Below are 19470 nucleotides of genomic sequence, written 5' to 3' on the forward strand. Positions count from 1 at the left end.
AGAAGAGGCGGACACGCGTGGGGGGCAGCGCCCGCGCGTTTATTCCCGCCGTACAGCCCGAGCCCCGCGCGGCCCCGCGCCGTCAGCCCTGCCCGCCCCGCGTGGGCGCCCCCCGGGCCCGCGCGCCGCGCGTGGGGCCGCTGCCGGAGCCGGCGCTGTCCAGGCTGCTGCTGCTGTAGCTCAGGGCCCCGCGCGGCCGCGCCGGGTCCGTGTCCGTGTCCGTGTCCGTGTCGGAGTCGGGCGCCGTGTGCCGCCGGATGCGCCGCACCGCGTCCCGCAGCGCCTGGCTCTGCAGCGCCGCGCGCCGGCCGGCGTCGCGCGTGGGCTCCAGCTCGGCCAGCGGCAGCCCCAGGATCCGCGCCGCGCGCTCGCCCGCGAGGCCGGGCGCGGGGGGGTTGCGGGGCGCGGCGGCGGGCGCGGGGGGGGCCCACGCAGCGCACGCGGCGGCGGCGCGGGGAGGGCAGGTAGCGCGCGCGGATCACCACGCGCGTGGCGTCGATCACGAAGACGCCGCCGGGCGCGGGCGCGGGGCGCGGGGCGCGGGGCGCGGGGCGGCGGCGGGGCGGCCGCGCTCCGCCGGGGCAGCGTGTGGCTGGGGGCCGGGGCCGCGGCCGGGCCCCACGCGCGGGGCAGCGTGTGGCTGCGGGGCCGGCGGGCGGGCAGCGTGCGGTGCGGGCCGTCGTAGGCGGGGGGCGCCACGTAGGGCGGGGGCCGCGGCTGGTTCTCCTTGCGGGGCCCCGGCCCGGCCCGCAGCCGCCGCTGCAGGTGCGCCTCGTAGCTGGGCGGCCCGTCCGCGCCCGGCGCGGGGCGGCGCGGGGCCGGGGCCGGGGCCGGGGCGCGGGCGGGCGCGGGCGCGGGCGCGGGCGCGGGCCGGTTGGTGGAGTCCCGCAGCGGGCGGGGGCCGGCGGCGGGCGGGGGCCGGGCTGCGGGCAGCTCCGCGAAGAACCGCTTCTCCAGGTACCTGCGGGGCAGAGGCGGGGGTGAGAAGCCGCGCGCGTGGGACGCGGGAGGGGAGGGGAGGGGAGGGAGCGCTCCTGCCACCCCACGCGTGAACCCGGTCTGGAGGTGCCCGAGGCTGGTGAGAGCCCCCCCCCCCCCACTCCGCCCCAAGCTCTGTTGTTGCCTCACTCTCCCCCTGCCACCCCCAACCCCACTGGCCCCTCTTCTCCCTCCCCCCGTTGCCCCAGCCCTGCCAATGCCCCGCACTCTCGCCCCGCCACCCCTGCTCTCCCGGGTGGGGCTGGAGCACCTGGCAGCCTGGAGGAGGGCCCCCCCACCACTCACGCATACTCCTCGGAGACGCTGCGGTAGGTCCAGGGGGTGCCGCAGCCCCGCGCCAGCTGCCCACCCGCATCCATCCCGGCGCCGTGGCTGCAACAAGACACCGTGTTGATCTCCACCACCAGCAGGTTGGTCCTCTCACAGATCTGCAGGTGCCCAGCGCCCGCTGCGGCCCGCGAGCCAGCTTCCCCTGGCATGGGGCCGCCCAGCATGGTGCCCTCCGCGCCCCCGGCCCAGGGCCGGCGGGGAAGGGGCCAGCGGCGTCTGCAGGCCAGGCTGGGCACAGGGTCCCGGAGGAGCCGGCGCCACGAGCAGCTCCGTGCACAGGCGGGGGCAGCCAGACCCGCTGGGAGCCAGAAGCGAGCGGGAGAGCGCGGAGACGCCTGGCACCGTGCACAGCGCTCCCTCCGCACAGCCGCGGGGAGGGGGAGTCACGCACGCTCGCAGGTGCTCGCACACATACACACATGCACGCACGCGGTGCAGAGCAGAGGAGGCTGGGACACACGCAGGCAGTGTGCAGGGGCAGGCGGAGATGCGTGTGCGCAGCAGGTGCATGCACACGCATGTCCAGGCTCCATGCAGTGCCCACGGGCACCGCGGGGCTCTGGCCCCAGCTCAGCCCCACTCCGCAGGCTGGATCGGCCCAGCTGGCAGGGCCCAGGGGGCAGGTTTCTCTCTCTCTAGGGCTGTACCTGACCCCCCAGACCTGACGCCCAAGCTGGCCCAGGCGCCCCCAGGCCCAGGCAGGCTGGGCCCAGCCGTGCGGGCAGGACGCCCGCCCCAGCCGGGGTGGCACGGAGGAACTTGGCGGAGCGGGCCCAGGACTCCTGGCTTTAGTCCCTGCTGGGGGAGGGGCTGGGCAGCTGGTCCAAAGGGACAACTGCAGCCAAGGGGGAGGTTGGGGCCTGCCCCCCCGCCTCCCCCCAGAGATGCGACAATGCCACGAAATTACAAGGTTTGGCACCAGCGTGATGCAGCCCACGCGGGCTCCGCGTGGCGCCTAGCAACACCGACGCCGGCATGGCAACCGCAAGGGGGGATCAAGCACGGGGAGGGGGAGGGGAGACCCATCCCCCCAGCACTGCTGTCCTGGCAGGGGGGGCAGGGCAGGCCCCTAGTCCCCTTGACCCCCTCCCTGGCAACGGGCCTGGTCTCCCCACCCAGGGCACCGGGGGACCCAGGGGTCCCGGCTGGTCTCAAGGCCTTGTTCTCAGAGGAGGGCAGGATCTGGGCCCAATCCTCCCTTTGGGGTTGAACAGGTCTCAGGGGCCCCCTACCCCATCCCCTCCCGTTCAAAACCCCGGAGGAGATGAGCCCAGCCCTACCTGCCCCGGCCGCGTCCCTCCAGGCACTGCTGGGGCTGGGGCTGGGAGCCCGGGCGGTCCAGAGCCTCCCACCCGGGCAGGAATGTGTCAGCTCAGCACCGTACGGCGCCGGGCCTGGGAGGCCGCGGTGGGGGCTCTGAGAATGGGCCCGTGTCCGAGAGCTGGGCACAGCTGCCCCATGCGCTCCCGCAGGCCAGGGGGCTGCTGGGGCAGGCCGGCAACTCCCCTCTCCGCTGTCACAGAGGCCTGGGGGGAGGGCAGAGATGAGGGGTGGCAGTGGGGGCCCCCCCGATGGAGGGCAGCAGGACCCAAGTGTCCTGGGCCCCATGCCTACCTCAAGGACCACACCGCGTGCCGGGGAGGGAACCCAGGCGCGGGGCTGGCCGGCGCCCGAGCTGCCCCAAGCTGAAGCTGGAACCCAGGCATCGCGGCTCGGGCTGGTGCCTGCCACTGTCAGGCAGAGGGGCCCTTGCCTGGCCTCAGCCCAGCTCCCAGGGCTGCTGGCGCCGGGGTGGGGGCTGCATCCCCCCCGGCTCTTCCCAGCCTTTGACAAAACCCACGGGTGGAACAAACAGGGATTTAGGGCCCGCCCGGCGCTGCGGGCTCAGCGGATTCCCAGGCGCCCCTGCCCAAGGACCAGCCCCTCTGGCACCAAGACAGACCAGGGTCTCCTCCCAGGTGGGGGTTGTACCAGTCAGGCTGTGAGGCGGGGGCACAGTGTCTGGGGCAAGAGCACAGCTGGCAGGAAGAGCAGAGCTGCCTCTGTGCCCCCCGAGCTCCGGGGATGAGCAAGGGGCCGAGGTGCCAGCACCAGGTTGGCCTCCACGGCTGCAGCGGGGGAGGCCACAGCATCCATCCACTACGGAGCCCAGGGGAAGCAAGGGGCTGTGAGCTGCCCCTCTCGGACCCCCCACCCGCATGCTGCTCTGGCTCCCCCGATGGGTCCTGAGCAGGTTTGCGGTAGTGAGGCACTGGACACATGCTGCGCGTCAGGTCTTTATTGGTCTGAGTTACGGAGCCACCGGACGGCCCCAGGAATATGACACGTGCATACACACACACACACACACACACACGTGGGTGCCAGCCAAGGTGATGCCGGCGCTGGACGGAGACCCGGATAGAAAAAACGGTGCTCGGTAAAAATAAACCTGCAGCCTCGATGGGGGCAAGGGGAATATGCTGCTGCTGTAGGCTGCTGTAAACAGGGCCGAGAGTTTCACACCTTGACCCCAGCAGCTCTGCAAGGGAGCACAGAGGGGCCAAAGGGAGGGGTGCAGCCGTGCCTGCACAGCATCCCTGGCAGGTGCTTCCCTAAGCCCTGGGGCAGGACTGGGGGCACCGGCAGGGGCAGTGGCTGTGGCCATGCCTCCAGGCAGCTTCACACAGCTCCTTTCTAGTCTCTACGCTGGTCCCACAGAGACAGCCTTCCTCTGGGGCCGGGAGCCAGGGACCAGGGCTCCTGGCAGCTGGAACCCCCCCCCCCAGGGCACAGGGCAGCACCATGACCGAGTGCCAGGAGGCAAAGGGCATGCAGGAGGGAAAAGGCCCAACTCGAGGGTGTCTGTTTATTGCTGGTACAAAGAGCCCCCAGCCCTGTCTCGGCTGGCCCAGGTGTAGGCGGGGGGGCAGGCATGATGCTGGTGAAGGAGGGGGTGTATGGGCAGCCGCGGGGGCAGGATAGGGAGCACGGCCCCAAGAGCTTGGTCCTGGTTGCAGTCTGGTGCCTGCCCTCACAGACAGTGGGGTGGTGGGCAGGGCTCCCTGTCCCCACATTCAGGGCTGTGGCCCCCCTGGGAGCATCAGCGCCTGTAGGATGTCTGAGAGGGACACGATGCCTTTCACCACGTCCTGCTCATCCACCACCACCAGCCGGTGCACCTGCGCCACACACACGGACAGACACAGCACATGGGTCAGATGGCCAGAAGCACTGCTGCCCCCCTGCACCCGGGGCCACCCCAACACCCAGTGACATGCCAGTACCTCTGAGGTGCGGGACAGGAAGTGGGGGAAGGCCCAACAGCGGGTGCGCCCAGGGCTGTGGGATGGTGCCTGCCCTTGCTGCCTACCTCAGCCTCCACTAAGCGGTTGATGATGGTCTCCAAGGTCTCGTGCTTGTAGCACTTGAGGACGCCCTCGAAGTACTGCGAGCGGTGCTGCAGTGCCCGCGTCACCGTCACGTCCAAGTTGTTGTAGGTCTTCTCAGCCGCCAGGTTCTAGGAGAGCGCTGGGGTTACCGGTGTCGGGGGAGCAGCCTCCCAACTCTGCGTCCAGCCCCCAGGGGCTGCATTCTCCCATCTGGAGATGTGACCCCCCCCCGCCCCCTTGACCTGTGCACATGCCACGTGGTACTCACAATGACGTCGAACTTGGAGTAGATGTCCACGACTCGACCTGTGGCACAGAGAGGAGGGGCAGGCTGGTGAGACACTGAATATGGACAGAACCCAGCCCTCCCCCGACTGGGCCCCGGCCCCAACCCTGGCAAGGTGCTACCCCCGTTACAGGACTGGTGCTCTGGCTCCCAACTTCACTGCACCTGATTCGTCCACCACAGGCAGGGCAGAGACGCGGTTCTGCACGAAGATGCCGAGGGCCACGTAGACAGGCGTGGTGGTGCGCACCATCGCGATGTTGTTATATGTGCCGATCCGCAGCTCCTCCAGTGTCTTAGACATGAACTCCGGCTTTGGCACCTCTGTGATCTGCAGGGGCCAGGGGGTCAGGCACAGCTGCCCAGCTTGGCCCCCCACCCTGGGAATCCCCGTCCCCACCCCCACCCCCAGGACTCACAAAGAGCTTGAGGAACTTGAGGATGCGCTTGTGCGTGAGGATGTAGAGCGTGTTGCCTGAGTCGGGGTCGATGACAGGAAGCCGGTGAATCTTGTTGTGGATCAGCGAGGAGACTGCGTCGAAGAGGCTGCGGGGGAGACGTGACCCATGGCTACCTGGCATTGCCTGCCGGCCCCTCCCTCCCTACCCACCCAGTGTTACAGGGCTCACCTGGCATTCGGGGAGATGCACACCAGAGGCTTGAAGGAGTCTTGCAAGTAGACCTCTACCAGGCGAGAGGAAACAGACTCAGCCAAGTAAGGCCAGTGCCAGGTGCAAGACTGGTGGGTGGTGCTGCTGCTGCCAAAGGAACCCCCCAGAGAGCCCTGTCCCCTCCCCAGGCAACACCACTGCCATTCCCTGCTGCACCCCGGGCCCCTCTCACCTCTCCACGTCTCTATCTTATGCTCCTCCAGCTCGTAGATCTGCACCTGGAAACACAGGGTGAGTTAGTCCTGGCAGGGGTGCGGCAGCTCCCAGACAGCAGCCACAGAGCACCAGGCCCCAGGCAGCCCCCAAGCTAGGAGGGCGAAGCCCCAGCCCCCTCCAGCACCCGTCGTTACCATGGGCGACTTGTAGTAGCGATGGAGGATGTTGATGAAGTCGGTGATGGTCAGCATCCCTGGAGGGGAAGAGGGAGCTCTGCCTTGTGCCCCACGTCCCAGGGATCCTCCCTCCCCCCCATGCCCTGGCTGTGTCCCTGGCTCACCCACAAAGCTCTGCTTCTTGCTGTCCCAGAGCGGGGCAGCCCTCACGCCGTTGGTGACCAACGCGAAGAAGGCCTTCTTCACCTGCAGCCGGATGCACGGGTGGATGTCAGGGCTGGGGGGGGCCCCGGCAGCCCCAGGGAACCTTCTCCGTGCCCAGCCCCATGCATCTGCAGCCCAGGAAATGGGCAGGCACGTCTAGCTCCTGCCCCCAGGGCCCAGCCCAGCACCCGGAGGCCATCACCTACCTGCAAGGAGGTGTCAAAGACGACCAGCTTGGAGCTGGTGGGGATGAGGTCGTAGCAGCGATGGGACTTCATGAAGCAGGTGTAGACCCCGCTGTTGGACTCCGCGTCTGGGGGAGGGGAGGGGAGGGGGGGGAGGGGCGTCGGGGACTCGCATTGCTTGCCCCCTGCCCCCCAGCCCACATCCAGACCGCCCCGCCCCCCGCTCGGAGCCCGGCCCTCACCCTCCGGCGCGGGGGGGGCCTTCTCGGCGACGCTCTCGGGAACGGCGCCCTGCGGACGAGACGAGTCAGCGCGGCCCCGCCGACGCCAAGTCGGGGCCAGGCCCCCGCCAGGAGGGGCCGCGGGAACCCGGGGGTCTCTGCCCCGCTCGCTCCCGCCGGGAGACCCTGACCCCCGGGACAAGGGCGGGGGCGGGGGCCCGAACTTCACCTCCATGGCCGCCCCCGCCCGCCTCCCTGCAGCACCGGGGGCAGCGTCGCCACTCCCCGCCGCCGGATCCGGTGCGCCGCTTCCGCCCGGCCCCGGGACTTCCGCCAGGAGCCGTCACGCGAGCGGAAGCAGCGCGCCGGGCCCGGAAGTGGCACCGTGACCCTGGTGACTTTTGATCCCGGAAGCACGTGCCCTTGGACGGGAACGAGCGGGCGCCTCTCAGCGAGCTGGGGAAGGAGCCCAGGCGTCCGGGCGGGCCGCGGAGCTGCGCTCCCCGGTTCGCTGGAGGGCAGGACTCGTCAATATCGGCGGCGGCGCCAAGTAAACGATCAGTGACAATCACGAGCCCTTGGTCGGAGGAACTGGATCGCGGGGACTAGTGCTGAGAACGAGGGCGTCAAATAAGTGATCAGCGAGAGCAGCCACGAGGCGTTGGTGGCTGTAGGAAACCGATCAATGAACAGCGATGAGAATAACAATGAGGGCCCCAACTGCTCAGTAATTACGAGCCATTGCTGGTTATAGGGAGTCGATCACAATGGGGGTAATAACGAGGGTCTCCACTGATCAATAATAGAAGTCACGTCACCGGTGGTTAAAGGCAACCAATCGACTAATAGTGATAATTATAATGAGGGTCCCATGTGATCAATAGTTATGAGCCATTGCTAGTTATTGGAAATTAATCACAATAGGGATAATAACGAGGGTCTCAAACGACCAATAATCCCAAGTCATTGGTGGTTATAGGAAACCAAACACAGTTAGTAGAGGTAACAGGAGGGTGTCAAATAAATGGTAAGGAGTCATTGGTGGTTGTAGGCAATCCATCACAATAGCGCTAATAATAAAGAGGGTCTCAAACAGTCAATAATAATCACAAGTCATTGATTATAAGAAATCAGTTGTTAATAGTAACCCAATGGTGGTGAAAATGTAGATAATGGTAAAATAATTAATTTAAAACAAGTCCTTTAAAAACGTGCTGAAAAACAAGATCAGAACCGCCCCCTGGCGCGCAGCCCAAGCGCCGAGGTCCCGTCCGGTCCCCCCGGGGCCTCGGCTCCATGAGGGCAAAATAAAGGAGCCGGGAGCCCCCCCCAAGCACCGTTGCTGCTAAGTCATTTATTGAACCCCAGTTGCCGCCTTCTGTACAGGCTGCACGGAAAGCAGCACCCGAGTGGCAGGCGCCACGGCTTCATTTAAAAAACAGAACAACGAAAAAAACAAAACAATAAAGGGGTTATTTTATTATTTTTTTTTGGGGGGGGGGAGGGGGGAGTCATAAAAGGTCCAACTGAGAATAGAACAGTCTGTGCAACCGGGAAGGGGCAGGACCAGGCTCCAATGCAATGATACAGGCAGAGCTTTAAAAAACAGACATCCAACCTCAGCTCCGGGACTGACCGCAATATACTTTAATATAAAGATTAAAAACTGTATAAGGTTTATTTTCTCTTCCCCCCCCAGCTAAAATCTACAGCCTATTTTATTCTCTAACCGTAATCTAAAAAGCCAGACAACCCTGGTAGTTCATCTTTTCCCAGCTTGAACCCCTTGTTTCATTTATTTCTGTAGCGATTTTTAAAATGTTTCTTTTTATTTATACACTTTACAGCCTTCCACCTTTGTGGAAAGACAAAAAAAGAAAAGAAAAACGAACAAACAAAACAAAACCAAAAAGGTATACTGGCTTTTTTTTTCTCTCTCTCACGCGCCTTTATTTTAAAATAACATCCAGTGGTTTCATTATTGGTAAAAACAGTTCATTTCTCTACAGAACTCCCATTTTATTTACAGGTTTTTCTTTAAATTTAAACTTTCTCCATAGCTTTTCACTTTCTTCTTCCCCCGCCCCCACCTTGAACGTTTTCATTTTTACCCTTTTGCAGCTTTGAATAGTTGCGGAAGCAGCTTTGTAAAAACGCAACGACTCTCCTCGCTCCGAGCCGGCTGGAATCCAGCGGGAAATGCCCTGGGCCTGCTCCCCCTCCCCCCCCCCATCTTGTTTCTCGGCCCACCTGAAGAAGGAGGAAATGCTCAATGCAAGCCCCCCTGCCCTAGGTGAGACCAGCCAGACGCCCTGTTGCTGCTGGCCTCCCTGGTTCCCCCCCGGGGCCAAGGTGGCAGGCAGGGGTGTCCCCCCCTGTGCAATGCGCTTGTGCGTTAGGAGACCCCAGCAAAACGCAGTCCTGTGGGGAGCGAGTAGGCGTGAGCCAGGGGACCTGCCACCCCCTGCCCCAGCGGGTCCAACCGTGAGGAGGTCCCCCCGGGGAGGAGCAGGCAGCAGGGAGTTGGCAGCGGGAAGGTGGGCAGCGGTGCCTGCAATGCCCGCCCAGGCCCTCTCCTCCTTCCGCGGCCCCGTGCCAACGCCCTGCCGCGATCCGAGAACCCTGGCCCCAACCCGACCCAGACAGGCAGCGAGAGCAGGGAAAGGGCCCGTGTCCGTGGGCTCGCCCTGCCCCAACCCACCCTGTGGTTAGCTGCAGACCCTGGCTGGGGTGGGGGGGGAGGGGAGGGTCCCTGAAAGGCACTCCTCCCCTGCAGCCCCAAAAATCGCAGCCAATCAGAGCACAGAAGAGAGCCTTCCCCTCCCCCCCATTCTAATATATACAACATAAGGTATAAATAGATAAATAACCTGCCCCCAACCGTGCCCGCGGGGCAGGCCCGCGCAGCCTTCGGGGAAAGCCTAGAGCAGCAGCTTCGTTAGCGACTGGGGAAGGGGCAGGTTTGCAAGGGAAGGGGGCATCACCCACAGCAGACCCTCACCCCAACACAGGGATCTGCTGATGCCAGCTAATGTGCAGCCTGACTTGGCTTCCTGCCCTTCTCTCTCCCCCGGCTCAACCAGCTGCCCCCTGTGCCGGAACAGTGCGATGAGGGCAGGGTTGGGGGGCTGGCAGCGGATAATGCCCTCCCACCCCAGCCAGTCTTGGCACATGGCAGATGGACCCACGAGCAGCAGCCTCCCCCAGGCTCTGCTTTTCTTGCAGCCTGGTGAAATAACCACGAACTCGGGGCATCCAGCTGGCAGGGCCCCAGCCCCAGTCCCAGTCCCTGGGGCTGCCCATTTTGCATCTTACAGTCCACGGGGCTGGGGGCTGGATCCTGGGGCGGGGGGGGACCAGAGGGAAGGGAAAGGCCCCAGGCTCTGCCCAGCGCTGCTCTAGTCCCCTCCCTAAGTGGGCCTGCGCAGTCGGTCACGGAGGGAGGGCTCGGGAGCCGGGGGCCATGGGACCAGGGTGGGGCTCACATTTCACACAGCAAAATCTAACACTTAAAATGAGGTAGGTTCGGGTGCAGATGCTCCTGGCGTCCGTTTGGGGGGGAGGGGGGGGGAAGGGGGGGTCCGCACATGCCTCATCCCAGCTCCGCTCCGTGCGGGCGGCACCTCCTTCACGCCCTCGCGGTGCTTCCGTCCCCACAACAACGAGAAAAATAAACCCACACAAACTCTGTCTCTCTCCGGGCCCCAGCGGCGCCGGGCTCGGATTCGGGATTGTCAAGCTCAAGGAGTCTCTTTGTTACCTTGGTAAATTAGCGAGCGAATCGGATTAGTTCTGTTTCTAAAAAGGAGGCCGCGGCCGCCCGGTGCTGGGTCTGACCCGCCCGGCTCTGGCACGGGGGGCAGGGGCTGCCCCTGTCCCGTCCCACCCCGGGACCCCTCCGGAGCCCTGGCCAGGTGCTTGGGCGAGCGAGGGGGCTGAGACGCGGCCGGCGGCGGGGCCGGCACCCCCCCCCGCAAAACAAAACAAAGAAAACCCTGAGTTGCCAGTTCATTAGTCCTGCTGCCGGCAGGCAGGTCAGCGTGGGGGCGGGGGCGCTGCCGCCCCCCCACAAGGTAGGCAGGCAGTGTCCGATATGTGCGAGCGAGGCCTGGAGCCACCTTGCCTTTGGTACTGGCCCGGCCCGGCCCCAGACATCCCACCTGCATCCAGCCGACTCCGGGGCCCAGCTGGGGCGTCCTGTCCTGTCCTGCCACCACCGCTCCTGCTGCCCAGGCCCCTTCCCCCACGCCAGGCCTGGCTGAAGGCCTCTGCGGAGTCGCCGCTGGGCGGGGTGGCGTGCGCACACCTGAGCCCGCACCCGCAGGGGCTAGTTCATCCACTTCCGGCAGTTCCAGGCTCCGCAGTGGCACGGGATCTTGTGCTGATCATCCTCGAAGTCGAACTGGTAGTCGTAGGTCAGCTGGGGGCAGACGGCTAAAATGATGCTGGTGCCTCGTTGGCCCCTCCCGCCAGGGCCAGTCCATAGCCTGGCTGCCCCCACAAGGCCTGGCACAGCCCCCAACCCCCAGGGAGCTGGTTACACTCCTGTCCTGTCTCAACACAGACCCCTCCAGCCCAGCCCGTTCCCCACCCCGCCCTGCTGGGCTAACCACCAGCTCCTCTCAAGGTGCCACAGCCCCCCCAGTGGCTGAATCCAGCCCTGCCACCGGGGTGGGATCCTGACACCTGGCACAGGTCATTAAGGACATCTTCTGGGCACCCTCCCTGGCTCCTACCTCCTCCCCTTTGGGGATGCGGCGGCTGGAGATGATGATGATCTTATCTTCCTTGTCGAAGGTCACCACCTCGGCCACACAGTTCGGGGCACATGAGTGATTGATGTACCTGGGGGCACACAGGATAAGGGAGGGGAGTCAGAGGTGGCAATGGGAGCTGTCCACCCCCTGCCTATCCTCGTGGCAGGGGACAGCACAAATGGGGACAGAGACTGTGTTTTCCTCTGCTCAGCGCCCCTGCTTTGGCACTTGTACAATGATTTTATCTATGGGATTAAGGCAGTCAGAGCTTTGGCCTGATAGACGTGGCTGGGAGCAGGACTCCTGGGTTTCCTGGACCTGGGAGGGAAGGGGGCCCCCTCCATACTGTCCCTCCCAGCACCCCGCTATTGCCTGCTGGGGTGGCTGGTGATGGCAGAGCTGGACAGATACAAGCTTCCCCCTCCCACGGGGCTGCCCCCCCAGGTCCCAGCTGCAACTTACCTGGCTGGGCCCCCCGTCAGCGTGGCGTCAATGACGTGCTCGTTGTTGATGCGGAACATGTAGATCCCTCGGTTCTGGGGAGCAGGAAGCATAGGGCCCTGATTACACAGCTGCCAGAGGTCCCCCCGCCAGGCCACAGTCATGCAGGGCCCTGATCCCAGCCCGCTTCCCCCAGCCCTGGGGTCCTGACCCCGCACCTGCTCTTCATAGATCTTCTCGCGCCGGTTGGCCACCTCGTTGCGTATGATGGTCCCGATGTACTCGATGACCATGGTGTGTTTCTCGATGTCCTTAGCTGCGTACAGCCCCAGCCCCTGAATGCGGGAGCGCGCCAGGTAAACGTTGTTCTTCCACTCAGTCTTGAGGCGCCGATATTGTGAGGATTTGGAGTGCACGAACTGCTTGCTGTAGGGCGTGTTGGTCTCGCCCGTGAAGGTGCTCTGGTAGGCCTTGGACATGCTCGTGCTGTTCAGGGTGTGGGGCCTGCGGGGGCGGAGCGTGGGGACCGTCATGGGGGAGCGTCGCCCCGCAGCACCCCAGTGGGTCCCCCCGCGCCGCCACCGCAGCGTCCCCCACCACTCACCGCTTGTAGTGGGTGAGGATCTTGGGCTCAGCCCGGGCACAGCCAGTGGGGTTGATCATGAGTGGCAGCTCCATTAGCGGATGGCGCCCGTAGCGGAACAGGTAGTTTGTGCAGCTCTCGACGCCAGGCAGCTGCGGACGACTGCGTGTCAGTCAGGGCTGGGGACCCCTGGGGACGCAGGATCCGCAGTCCCAACACCCTACGCCCCCATCCCATGAGAAAGCGTCCTGCACCCATGCCCAGCCAGCGCCCCCCCCTCCAAAGCAGGCATCAAGGTGCCAGTCCCGGCCTGGTACGTACAGACTCGGCGATGCGCAGCACGGCGTGCACCGTGAGGCCGAAGAGCTCTTCCCCCTTCAGGTACTCAGGGAACAGCCGCAGCATGTCAGCATCCTTCCTCATCATGGCCACTGGCTCGATGATGCGGTTCCACACGGCTGTCAGGTGAGGAGAGCAAGGGGTAGACTTTGTCTCTGGACCTGCCCTCCCTCCCCCCTGCTCTGAGATGCCCCTGCCCTGCATGCCCAGCCAGAGGGGCTCAGGAGGGTAACAGCCCTGGGCCAGCTCACTCAGTGCATAAAATGCAGCCACCTCTGGGATGGTTTAGGATGCCCACCTCACATCCCCATGGCAGTTCTACACGCAGACAGCTCCCCACCCTGCGGTCCCCTCCTGCAGCGCCTTACCCTGGGGCGAGGAGTCAGTGAAAACCAGGTCCTCTAGCCCCTGCTCGATGACCTGCACCACGAATTCGGGGCGCCCATTGTTCTCACAGATGGTGCAGTGGTAGCAGCAGCGCCGGTTGTTGGTGCGCAGGCTCCAGTAGATGCGCGTGGCCTCGTAGCCCACGGGGTAGAGGGCTGTGACACTGTGGAAGTCGGCCATCTGGTGGGGCAGCAGCTGGCCGATGGCGTGGAAGACCAGGCCGCCCACGCGGAACATGTGCAGGCGCTCGCCCCGCTGGATGATGCTGGCAATCTGCTTGACCTCATCGCGCTCGATGTAGACGCGCCGGAAGACGGCAAAGGAGCTCAGCTCCTGGTCACAAGGGCCCTTGGGCTTGTGCAGGGGGCACAGCATGGTCTTGTCTTTGAAGAACATGCACTTGGCGCGGATGGCGCAAGCAAAGTGGTAGACGCTGGGGCAGCGCAGGCGGTTGCAGCTGTTGGTGGCACCCATCTTTTGGCACAGGGAGCACTTGGTCAGCAGCCCCCGGTGCAGCGCCACCTCCACATTGATGAGGGCCCCGCCCTGCGTCTCGTACACCTCTGTGGACCACAGGGCACAATTCAGGTGCACCCAGAGGTCCAGGTCCAGGTTGAGGAGGCGGGCGGGGCCATCTGTGGCACCATCGCCCTCCTCATGGCAGAAGCAGCAGCGCCGCAGGTCCCGCGGCACCTTCTCTGGCCGCAAAGCCGAGCCCAGCTTCTCCACAAACTCAGCGATCTCCCGGTCACCATCTCGCTTGGCCCCACCTTTCTGGATGGTGAGCAGGAACCGCAGACGCTTCCACCGCACCCCCTTCCACTTTTTCAGCCGCGGCCGCGCCTCATCCCCGCCACCATCCTCCGGGGGCCGTGCGCGTGGCTTGGCCCGGGATGGTGAGCGCGACCCCTCCTCCTTGGGGGCTGGGGAGGGGGCAGGTGGGGATGGTGTGGAGGGCACTGGTGCTGCCTCAGGGGCAGCCTCGGCAGCCGGGATGCAGGCGGTTTCAGCAGGGCTGGAGGGTGATGGGGCGAAGGGGGAAAGCGGGGGCGAGGGTTCCTCGGGTGGCAGTGACAACTGCCGCACATCCAGGTTGGACACGTTGTGGATGTAGCAGTGCTGCGCCACCTTCTCCACCGCCGGGCTCTCCTGGGATGGAGACGGGAGATCAGCACACACCCAAAACTAGTGGGGGCCAAGGGCACAGGGCCAGGCAGAACAGATGCCAGCTGCCCCAGGGGTGCTAGGCAGGGCAGGAGCCCCAGGCAGAGCCAGGCAAGCTGCCCCCCTCAGGAGATACTGACCTGTTTGAGAAGCGTCAGGATGTCCAGCTCGCTCTTGAGGCTGTAGCCCGGCAGCACGGCGTCAAACTGCTTCAGCCACTCCGCACTGCCGTCAGGCGGCTTCCCGGGCTTTTCAGTGCCTGAGAGAGGCCGAGATGGCGGCAGTGTCACAGGGGCACTGCCAGTACCCCTGGTCCCAGCCAGGAGCCCCTGGGTAGGGGGGCCGATGCCCTCCCTGCCCCCACCCCAGGGTGGTTGGCACTCACCAGCTCCATCGGTCTCCACCTTCTTGGCCTCAGGCCCAGTGGCCCGCATAGGGCTTTCAGAGAACAGCACCTCATAGGAGTTGGGGATCTTCATGCTCAGCAGCTCAGCCATGGCCACCATGACGCTGTTTAGGTTCTGGGGGACAGGAGGGACCAGGTCAGAGCTGGGTGCTCAAGTGCATGTGGCCTGGGACTGCCCCGTACGGCCTGGCCCCTGCCCTTACCTTGGCAGCCGCAGCAGAGACGGTCAGCATGACAGAGACCTCACTGCCCTTGCCCTTCTCCCAGGGGACGCCCTGTGTCAGCGGGGCCTTCGCAGAGCGCTCCCCAAAGGGCTCCGGTGCTTCGTAGGGCTTGGTATCTGGGAAAGCTGGGGGCAGAGAGAAGAGGCAGTTCGAGGTGAGTGCGGTCCCCTGAACTTGAGCCCCCGCAGCCAGACAGACCCGCTGACAGCACAGCCCACCCAATGCCCCCTCCTGGGTGCCACCCCACACCCTGCTGGCCCACCTGGGATGCTGGCCCTGGGAATGATGGGAATGACGGGGGACAGCACGCGCTCCTCCAGTTCCGGTCGCATCTCCATCAGCAGGGGAAAGCGGGGGACATCCTCCCCAAGGATGCTCTCTGGGGACGAGGCAGGCACGATGCTGTCGGGGGAGTCACTCTCCTCATCGCTCTCCATCCTGACAAGACAGAAGGTGAGACCCATCCCCCCACTCTGGTCCCTTCAGTCCTCTGCACCCCCCTGCCCTGCAAGGTAGCCCCAGGCATGGCTGCTGCCCCTCACCGGACATCCTCAGTCTGGTTGTGCGGGGGCGTGGGTAGGGCCGCCAGCAGGTCCAGGCTCTTCACTTCCACAGCGGGAGCATCTGGATAGGGAAGATGGAGACTCAGGCTCTGCCCAGCCCACCAAAGCAGCCCCAGCCCCATCTTCCCCACCCTAAGGGAAGGTCTTCCTGCGCCCACTGCTGCCACGGGGACATCAGGGTCAGACCACCCTCCCACCTCCCCCACTCACTGCCCTGTTGCTCAGAGACTGCCCCATGCCTACCCTTGTGGCCCTCGGGCTCACGGGCCGGGGCTGGGTCCTTGGGCTGCTCGGGCAACTCCTCGCCGGAGGTGACACCATTCACCATCTTCTGCTGCACCGAGGGGGGCGGGGTGGGGGGCAGCGATGAGGGCGGTGTTGGTGGGTTGCTCAGGTTGTTCTGCAGGGACAGGGGTGGTGCCAGTCAGGGCCCTGGGGCACCCATAACCCTCCGGGAGTCTGGCCCTGGCCCTGGCGGACCCAGGAGTCTGGGCTCCAGTTCGCCTCCACCCCCCCAGCTCAGTTCCACAGCACGTACCTTGGACAGTAGCTGAGAGTAGTAGTCGGGGACGCTTTCCAGAACGGCGCTGCCGAAGGCACCCTTGAGTGGACTCCGGCCATTGATGGGGCTGCTGCCAAAGGGCGGGAAGAGGCTGAAGTTGGCCGTGATGGTCGGCTCCATCAGGGGCAGAAGGGAGAGCTCCTGGGGGGCAGAGCAGAGCCATCAAGAGGGGGCAACCTTGCCTGTGCATCCCACTGGGGGTGCATGCTCATGGCAAGCCCCCAGGACCGTGCCAGGATAACTGCAGAGAAGTGAAGCAGAGACAGCCCCAGAGGCACTACCTGCTTCAGTTGCTTCATGAGGGCCTCACTGGGCTTCAGGCCATCATCCTTACGCAGTTTCTTGCGGGAGGCGGGGACCCGCTCATTGCCCTTCTGCACCCGCTTAGGCTTTGGGGCCAGCAGCTTTTTGGCAGCAGATGGGTCCTGTGGGGAGAAGGCAACATGTGGATGAGTGGTGACACATGCAGTGCCCATCCCAAGATCAGACCATCTCCCACTGCTCCCCAAGCCCCATGGCCCAGTGCCTGGCTTACCTCCCTGCCTGGGGCCACAGCCTGCAGCCTGTGCTCCAGCGCGGCCAGCTTGCCATCGGCATGCCCATTGAGCTCGGGGTGCAGCCCCTCGGCAGTGCGCTGTGATACCAGCTGCACATTCTTGGCCCGTAGCAGCTTCTGCAATAGCAGGTGCCCAGCCTCCGTGCGGGCGCCTGCCAAGAGCTGGCTGCCCAGCAGGTGGTGGTTGGCCGGGGTGGGTGCCGCCGGCTGCTCCCTGTGGGCCTCGGGCTTCAGGAGCTGCTCCGCAACCAGCTCGCACGGCACTCCCTCCTCCTTGGGCTCCTGCTTGATGCACACACCGGGGGGCATGGCCAGTGGCCCCCCAGCTTCAGACAGCAATGTCTCTGTGCGGGGCACTTCAGCTGCCTGCCCATTGATGGGGACCATGGGCAGGCGTGCCTTTGCGGGCTCTGTGCCAGGAGAAGCAATAGGCCCCTGCGCCGCGGGATCCCAAGGACTGGGGGGCACTGGGAAGGGCTCCTCCCTGCTCTGGCTGGAGGTTGGCTTGGGGGGAGCAGGAGAGGGGTCAGGCTTGGGTGGCTCAGACAGGAGCCCACTGTGAGGGGGTGTTGGCCGCTGCTCCGGCAGGGCTGCAGGGGTCTGCGCCAGGAGGGGAGGGGAGGCTTTCTTTGGCTCTTGGGCGCCCTGTTCTGGGCTGGGCACAGGGTGCTGCAGTGGTACGGGGCCCAGGCTGAGCACGCTCAGGGGCGACTGGATGGTGGGGGGTGCCGGTGTGGTGGACAGTCGTAGCATGGCTGGCTGTGGGCTGCGACCACCATGTACCAACTCTGCCAGGGGCTGTGGCTGGGGGGCCCCTGCAGACACCCGCTCCATGCTGAGCCCTGGCTCGGGGCCCGGGCCAGCTGAGCGCACCTGGAAAAGGGTGCCCAGCTGGCGGGGCGGCGCGGGCGAAGGGGCATGGGGAGCCGTGCCCGGCTGCCCAGATTCCTGCCCTGGGAAGGAGCCGGCCTGGCGCAGCGCCTGGCTGTGCTGCAGCAGGCTCTGTTGGTGGCGCTGCACGAGCAGGGCCTGCAGCTGCTGCTGCTGCTGCGGTGTGAGGTGCCGCAGCTGCGGGTTCTTGGCCAGCACACCCTGCAGCTGTGCCCGGATCTGCCCCAGCACTGGCCCCGGCACCTGGCCCAGCAGGCTCTGCGCATGGGCTGCTGGTGGGAGCAGCAGGCCCTGCTGCTGCAGCCCAGGCCGGGGTGGCCCCACCATGCTCTGCAGCCGCGAGGGCAGCTGAGGGTGCCCCACAATCCGCTGCTGCTGCACCATGATGCTTTGCGCCTGGCTCATGGCACAGCTCTGCGGTGGCTCCGATGCTGGCAAGCCCGGCTGGGGCGGCCCTGGGCTGGGATCCGCATGCAGCTGTGGTGGGTCCTGCCTGGCAGCTCCTGCTGTCGGGTCGCTGGGCAGGGGCTGGTGCAGCAGGGCACCGGACTGCGGCACTCCTGGCATGCGCAGTGGTGGCGGCTGCCCCAGCTCTGGTGGGTGCTTCTGCAGCTGCAGCTGCTGCTGCTCCGCTGGGGGCTGCAGCACGAGCTGGGTCGGCTGCTCCTGGCTGCCTGGCGGCTCTGGGGGGCTGGTGTGCAGCTGCCCACCCAGGTCTTGGCCACCCGGCGGCCCCTGCCCCGCTGGCTCGGTGCCCTCAGCAGGCAGTGCGGTGCCTTCGGGTCCTCCAGGCTGCTCCTTGGCGGCCAGGCCCGGCTGCATTCCCTGACTCAAGTGTAGCACGGAGGGGGCCTGGCCCAGAGCCCCGTGCTGCGCAAAGTGCTGCATCTGCTGCAGGCCAGCCTGGCCCAGGCCCTGGCCCTGGCCCTGGCCCTGCAGGGCCTGGTGCTGTGCTAGAGAGTTCTGCTGCTGCGGAGTCAGCAGTGTCCGTGCCGGCCCCAGGAGCCCAACCTGCTGCTGCTGCTGCTGCTGGGACAGGACGAGGCGGTGCCCCAGGAGGCCAGGCGCCTGCTGCCCCAGCTGGGGCGACCCCAGCACCCTCTGCTGGTGGGGGGCCAGCAGCAGCTGGCGCGGCTGGTGGCCCATCCCCTGGTGCTGCAGCGTGGGCGCTGGGGGGTGCCCCTGCAGGCCTGGTTGTGGCGGCTGCTGCGGGGAGAGCTGCTGCACCAGGATGCCCTGCTGGTTTCCCATCAATCCTTGCTGCTTTGGGACCATAGTCTGGCCCCCCGAGCCCGGCTGCGGGGTGGGTGGTGGAGGTGGCGGCTGCGCCTGGCCCATCAAGCCAGTTTGGCTCACAATGCCTTGCTGCTGCAGGGAGACCTGGCCCAGGATGCTTTGCTGCTGCTGCTGCTGTTGCTGCAAGGAGACCTGTCCCAGGATGCTTTGTTGCTGCTGCTGCTGTTGCTGCTGCTGCTGCAGCTTCTGGGCCAGCTGCATCCGCTGCAGCTGCCGCTCCTGCAGGAGGCGGCTGTCAGCACCCAGCCCCCGCAGCGTGGGGCTGCCGGCGAAGAAGCTGTTGGAGGTCCCGGGCACGGCCGTGCTCCCCAGCTGCTGCTGGCCCATGAACGACAGGCCTTGCTGGACCGCCATAGGGACTCCGCTGCTGCCTTGGGGAGGGCGCAGGCCAGCCGCCTGCCCCACCAGCTGTCCTGGGGGTTGGCCCAGGCCTGGGGCGCCCACCATGGTGGCTCCTGGCTGGGACAGGGATGGTTGGACACCATGCGCTGGCAGCAGCTGCCCAGGGAGCTTGGCCATGAGGCGCGGGCTCTGCGAGGGGCTGAGGGCCAGCACGGCTGAGCTCTGCTGGTGCTGCTGCTGCTTGTTGCGGTACTCAGCCATCAGGTTGGTGTGCTCCTTCTGCTGCTTGCGGACCTGTGGAAAGAGGCCAGGCTGAGCACCACAGTGCCCCTGCCCTGCCCTGGGACCCCCTCCCAGCAC

General features: G+C 65.7%; 3 protein-coding genes across 7 annotated transcripts in view; all 3 read right to left on the reverse strand.

Annotated features, from left to right (window-relative positions):
• Positions 1 to 26: 26 nt before the first annotated feature.
• DDN (dendrin) lies at positions 27 to 1605 on the reverse strand. The gene is given in 4 exon segments (XM_090053325.1): positions 27 to 298; positions 300 to 311; positions 313 to 961; positions 1285 to 1605. Coding segments are annotated over 4 exon segments (1086 nt in total). The 5' UTR covers positions 1494 to 1605; the 3' UTR covers positions 27 to 82.
• A 1987-nt stretch (positions 1606 to 3592) lies between these two features.
• PRKAG1 (protein kinase AMP-activated non-catalytic subunit gamma 1) lies at positions 3593 to 6945 on the reverse strand. Of its 2 annotated transcripts, XM_090055889.1 has the most exons (12): positions 6829 to 6938; positions 6621 to 6669; positions 6400 to 6506; positions 6154 to 6235; positions 6008 to 6066; positions 5830 to 5875; positions 5616 to 5670; positions 5406 to 5532; positions 5152 to 5317; positions 4969 to 5006; positions 4682 to 4828; positions 3593 to 4490 (listed from the first exon to the last, which is right to left on the reverse strand). In XM_090055889.1, the coding sequence occupies exons 1-12, from the start codon at positions 6832 to 6834 to the stop codon at positions 4386 to 4388; spliced, it is 987 nt and encodes a 328-aa protein (XP_089912015.1). In that variant the 5' UTR covers positions 6835 to 6938; the 3' UTR covers positions 3593 to 4385. The 2 variants fall into 2 exon arrangements, with proteins under 2 accessions (XP_089912015.1, XP_089912014.1); XM_090055888.1 differs by having other exon boundaries at positions 6008 to 6235; positions 6829 to 6945.
• Positions 6946 to 8058: 1113 nt separating this feature from the next.
• Positions 8059 to 19470, reverse strand: part of KMT2D (lysine methyltransferase 2D) — a 31934-nt gene continuing 20522 nt past the window's right edge. For all 4 annotated transcript variants that reach the window (XM_090055886.1, XM_090055887.1, XM_090055884.1 and 1 more), the window contains exons 40-55: positions 16561 to 19404; positions 16307 to 16450; positions 16002 to 16166; positions 15707 to 15863; positions 15443 to 15524; positions 15163 to 15338; positions 14880 to 15025; positions 14656 to 14791; positions 14411 to 14529; positions 13088 to 14255; positions 12702 to 12838; positions 12402 to 12532; positions 12016 to 12301; positions 11819 to 11892; positions 11336 to 11444; positions 8059 to 11019 (exon numbers count right to left, since the gene is read on the reverse strand). In XM_090055886.1, the coding sequence (XP_089912012.1) occupies positions 10927 to 11019; positions 11336 to 11444; positions 11819 to 11892; positions 12016 to 12301; positions 12402 to 12532; positions 12702 to 12838; positions 13088 to 14255; positions 14411 to 14529; positions 14656 to 14791; positions 14880 to 15025; positions 15163 to 15338; positions 15443 to 15524; positions 15707 to 15863; positions 16002 to 16166; positions 16307 to 16450; positions 16561 to 19404 (5967 nt within the window). In that variant the 3' untranslated portion in view covers positions 8059 to 10926. The remainder of the gene's footprint in view (positions 11020 to 11335; positions 11445 to 11818; positions 11893 to 12015; positions 12302 to 12401; positions 12533 to 12701; positions 12839 to 13087; positions 14256 to 14410; positions 14530 to 14655; positions 14792 to 14879; positions 15026 to 15162; positions 15339 to 15442; positions 15525 to 15706; positions 15864 to 16001; positions 16167 to 16306; positions 16451 to 16560; positions 19405 to 19470) is intronic.

This window comes from Crocodylus siamensis, chromosome 6 (genome assembly GCF_052110815.1).
Source record: "Crocodylus siamensis isolate JL-2025a chromosome 6, ASM5211081v1, whole genome shotgun sequence".
In the NCBI taxonomy this organism is placed as follows: domain Eukaryota; kingdom Metazoa; phylum Chordata; order Crocodylia; family Crocodylidae; genus Crocodylus; species Crocodylus siamensis.

Coding starts and splice junctions, on each gene's coding strand:
- PRKAG1 (XM_090055888.1), bottom strand. Junction 5,671..5,829: donor TAAGATAGAGACGTGGAGAG/GTGAGAGGGGCC, acceptor CTCGCCTGGTAG/AGGTCTACTTGCAAGACTCC. Junction 4,829..4,968: donor ACTCCAAGTTCGACGTCATT/GTGAGTACCACG, acceptor GCGCTCTCCTAG/AACCTGGCGGCTGAGAAGAC.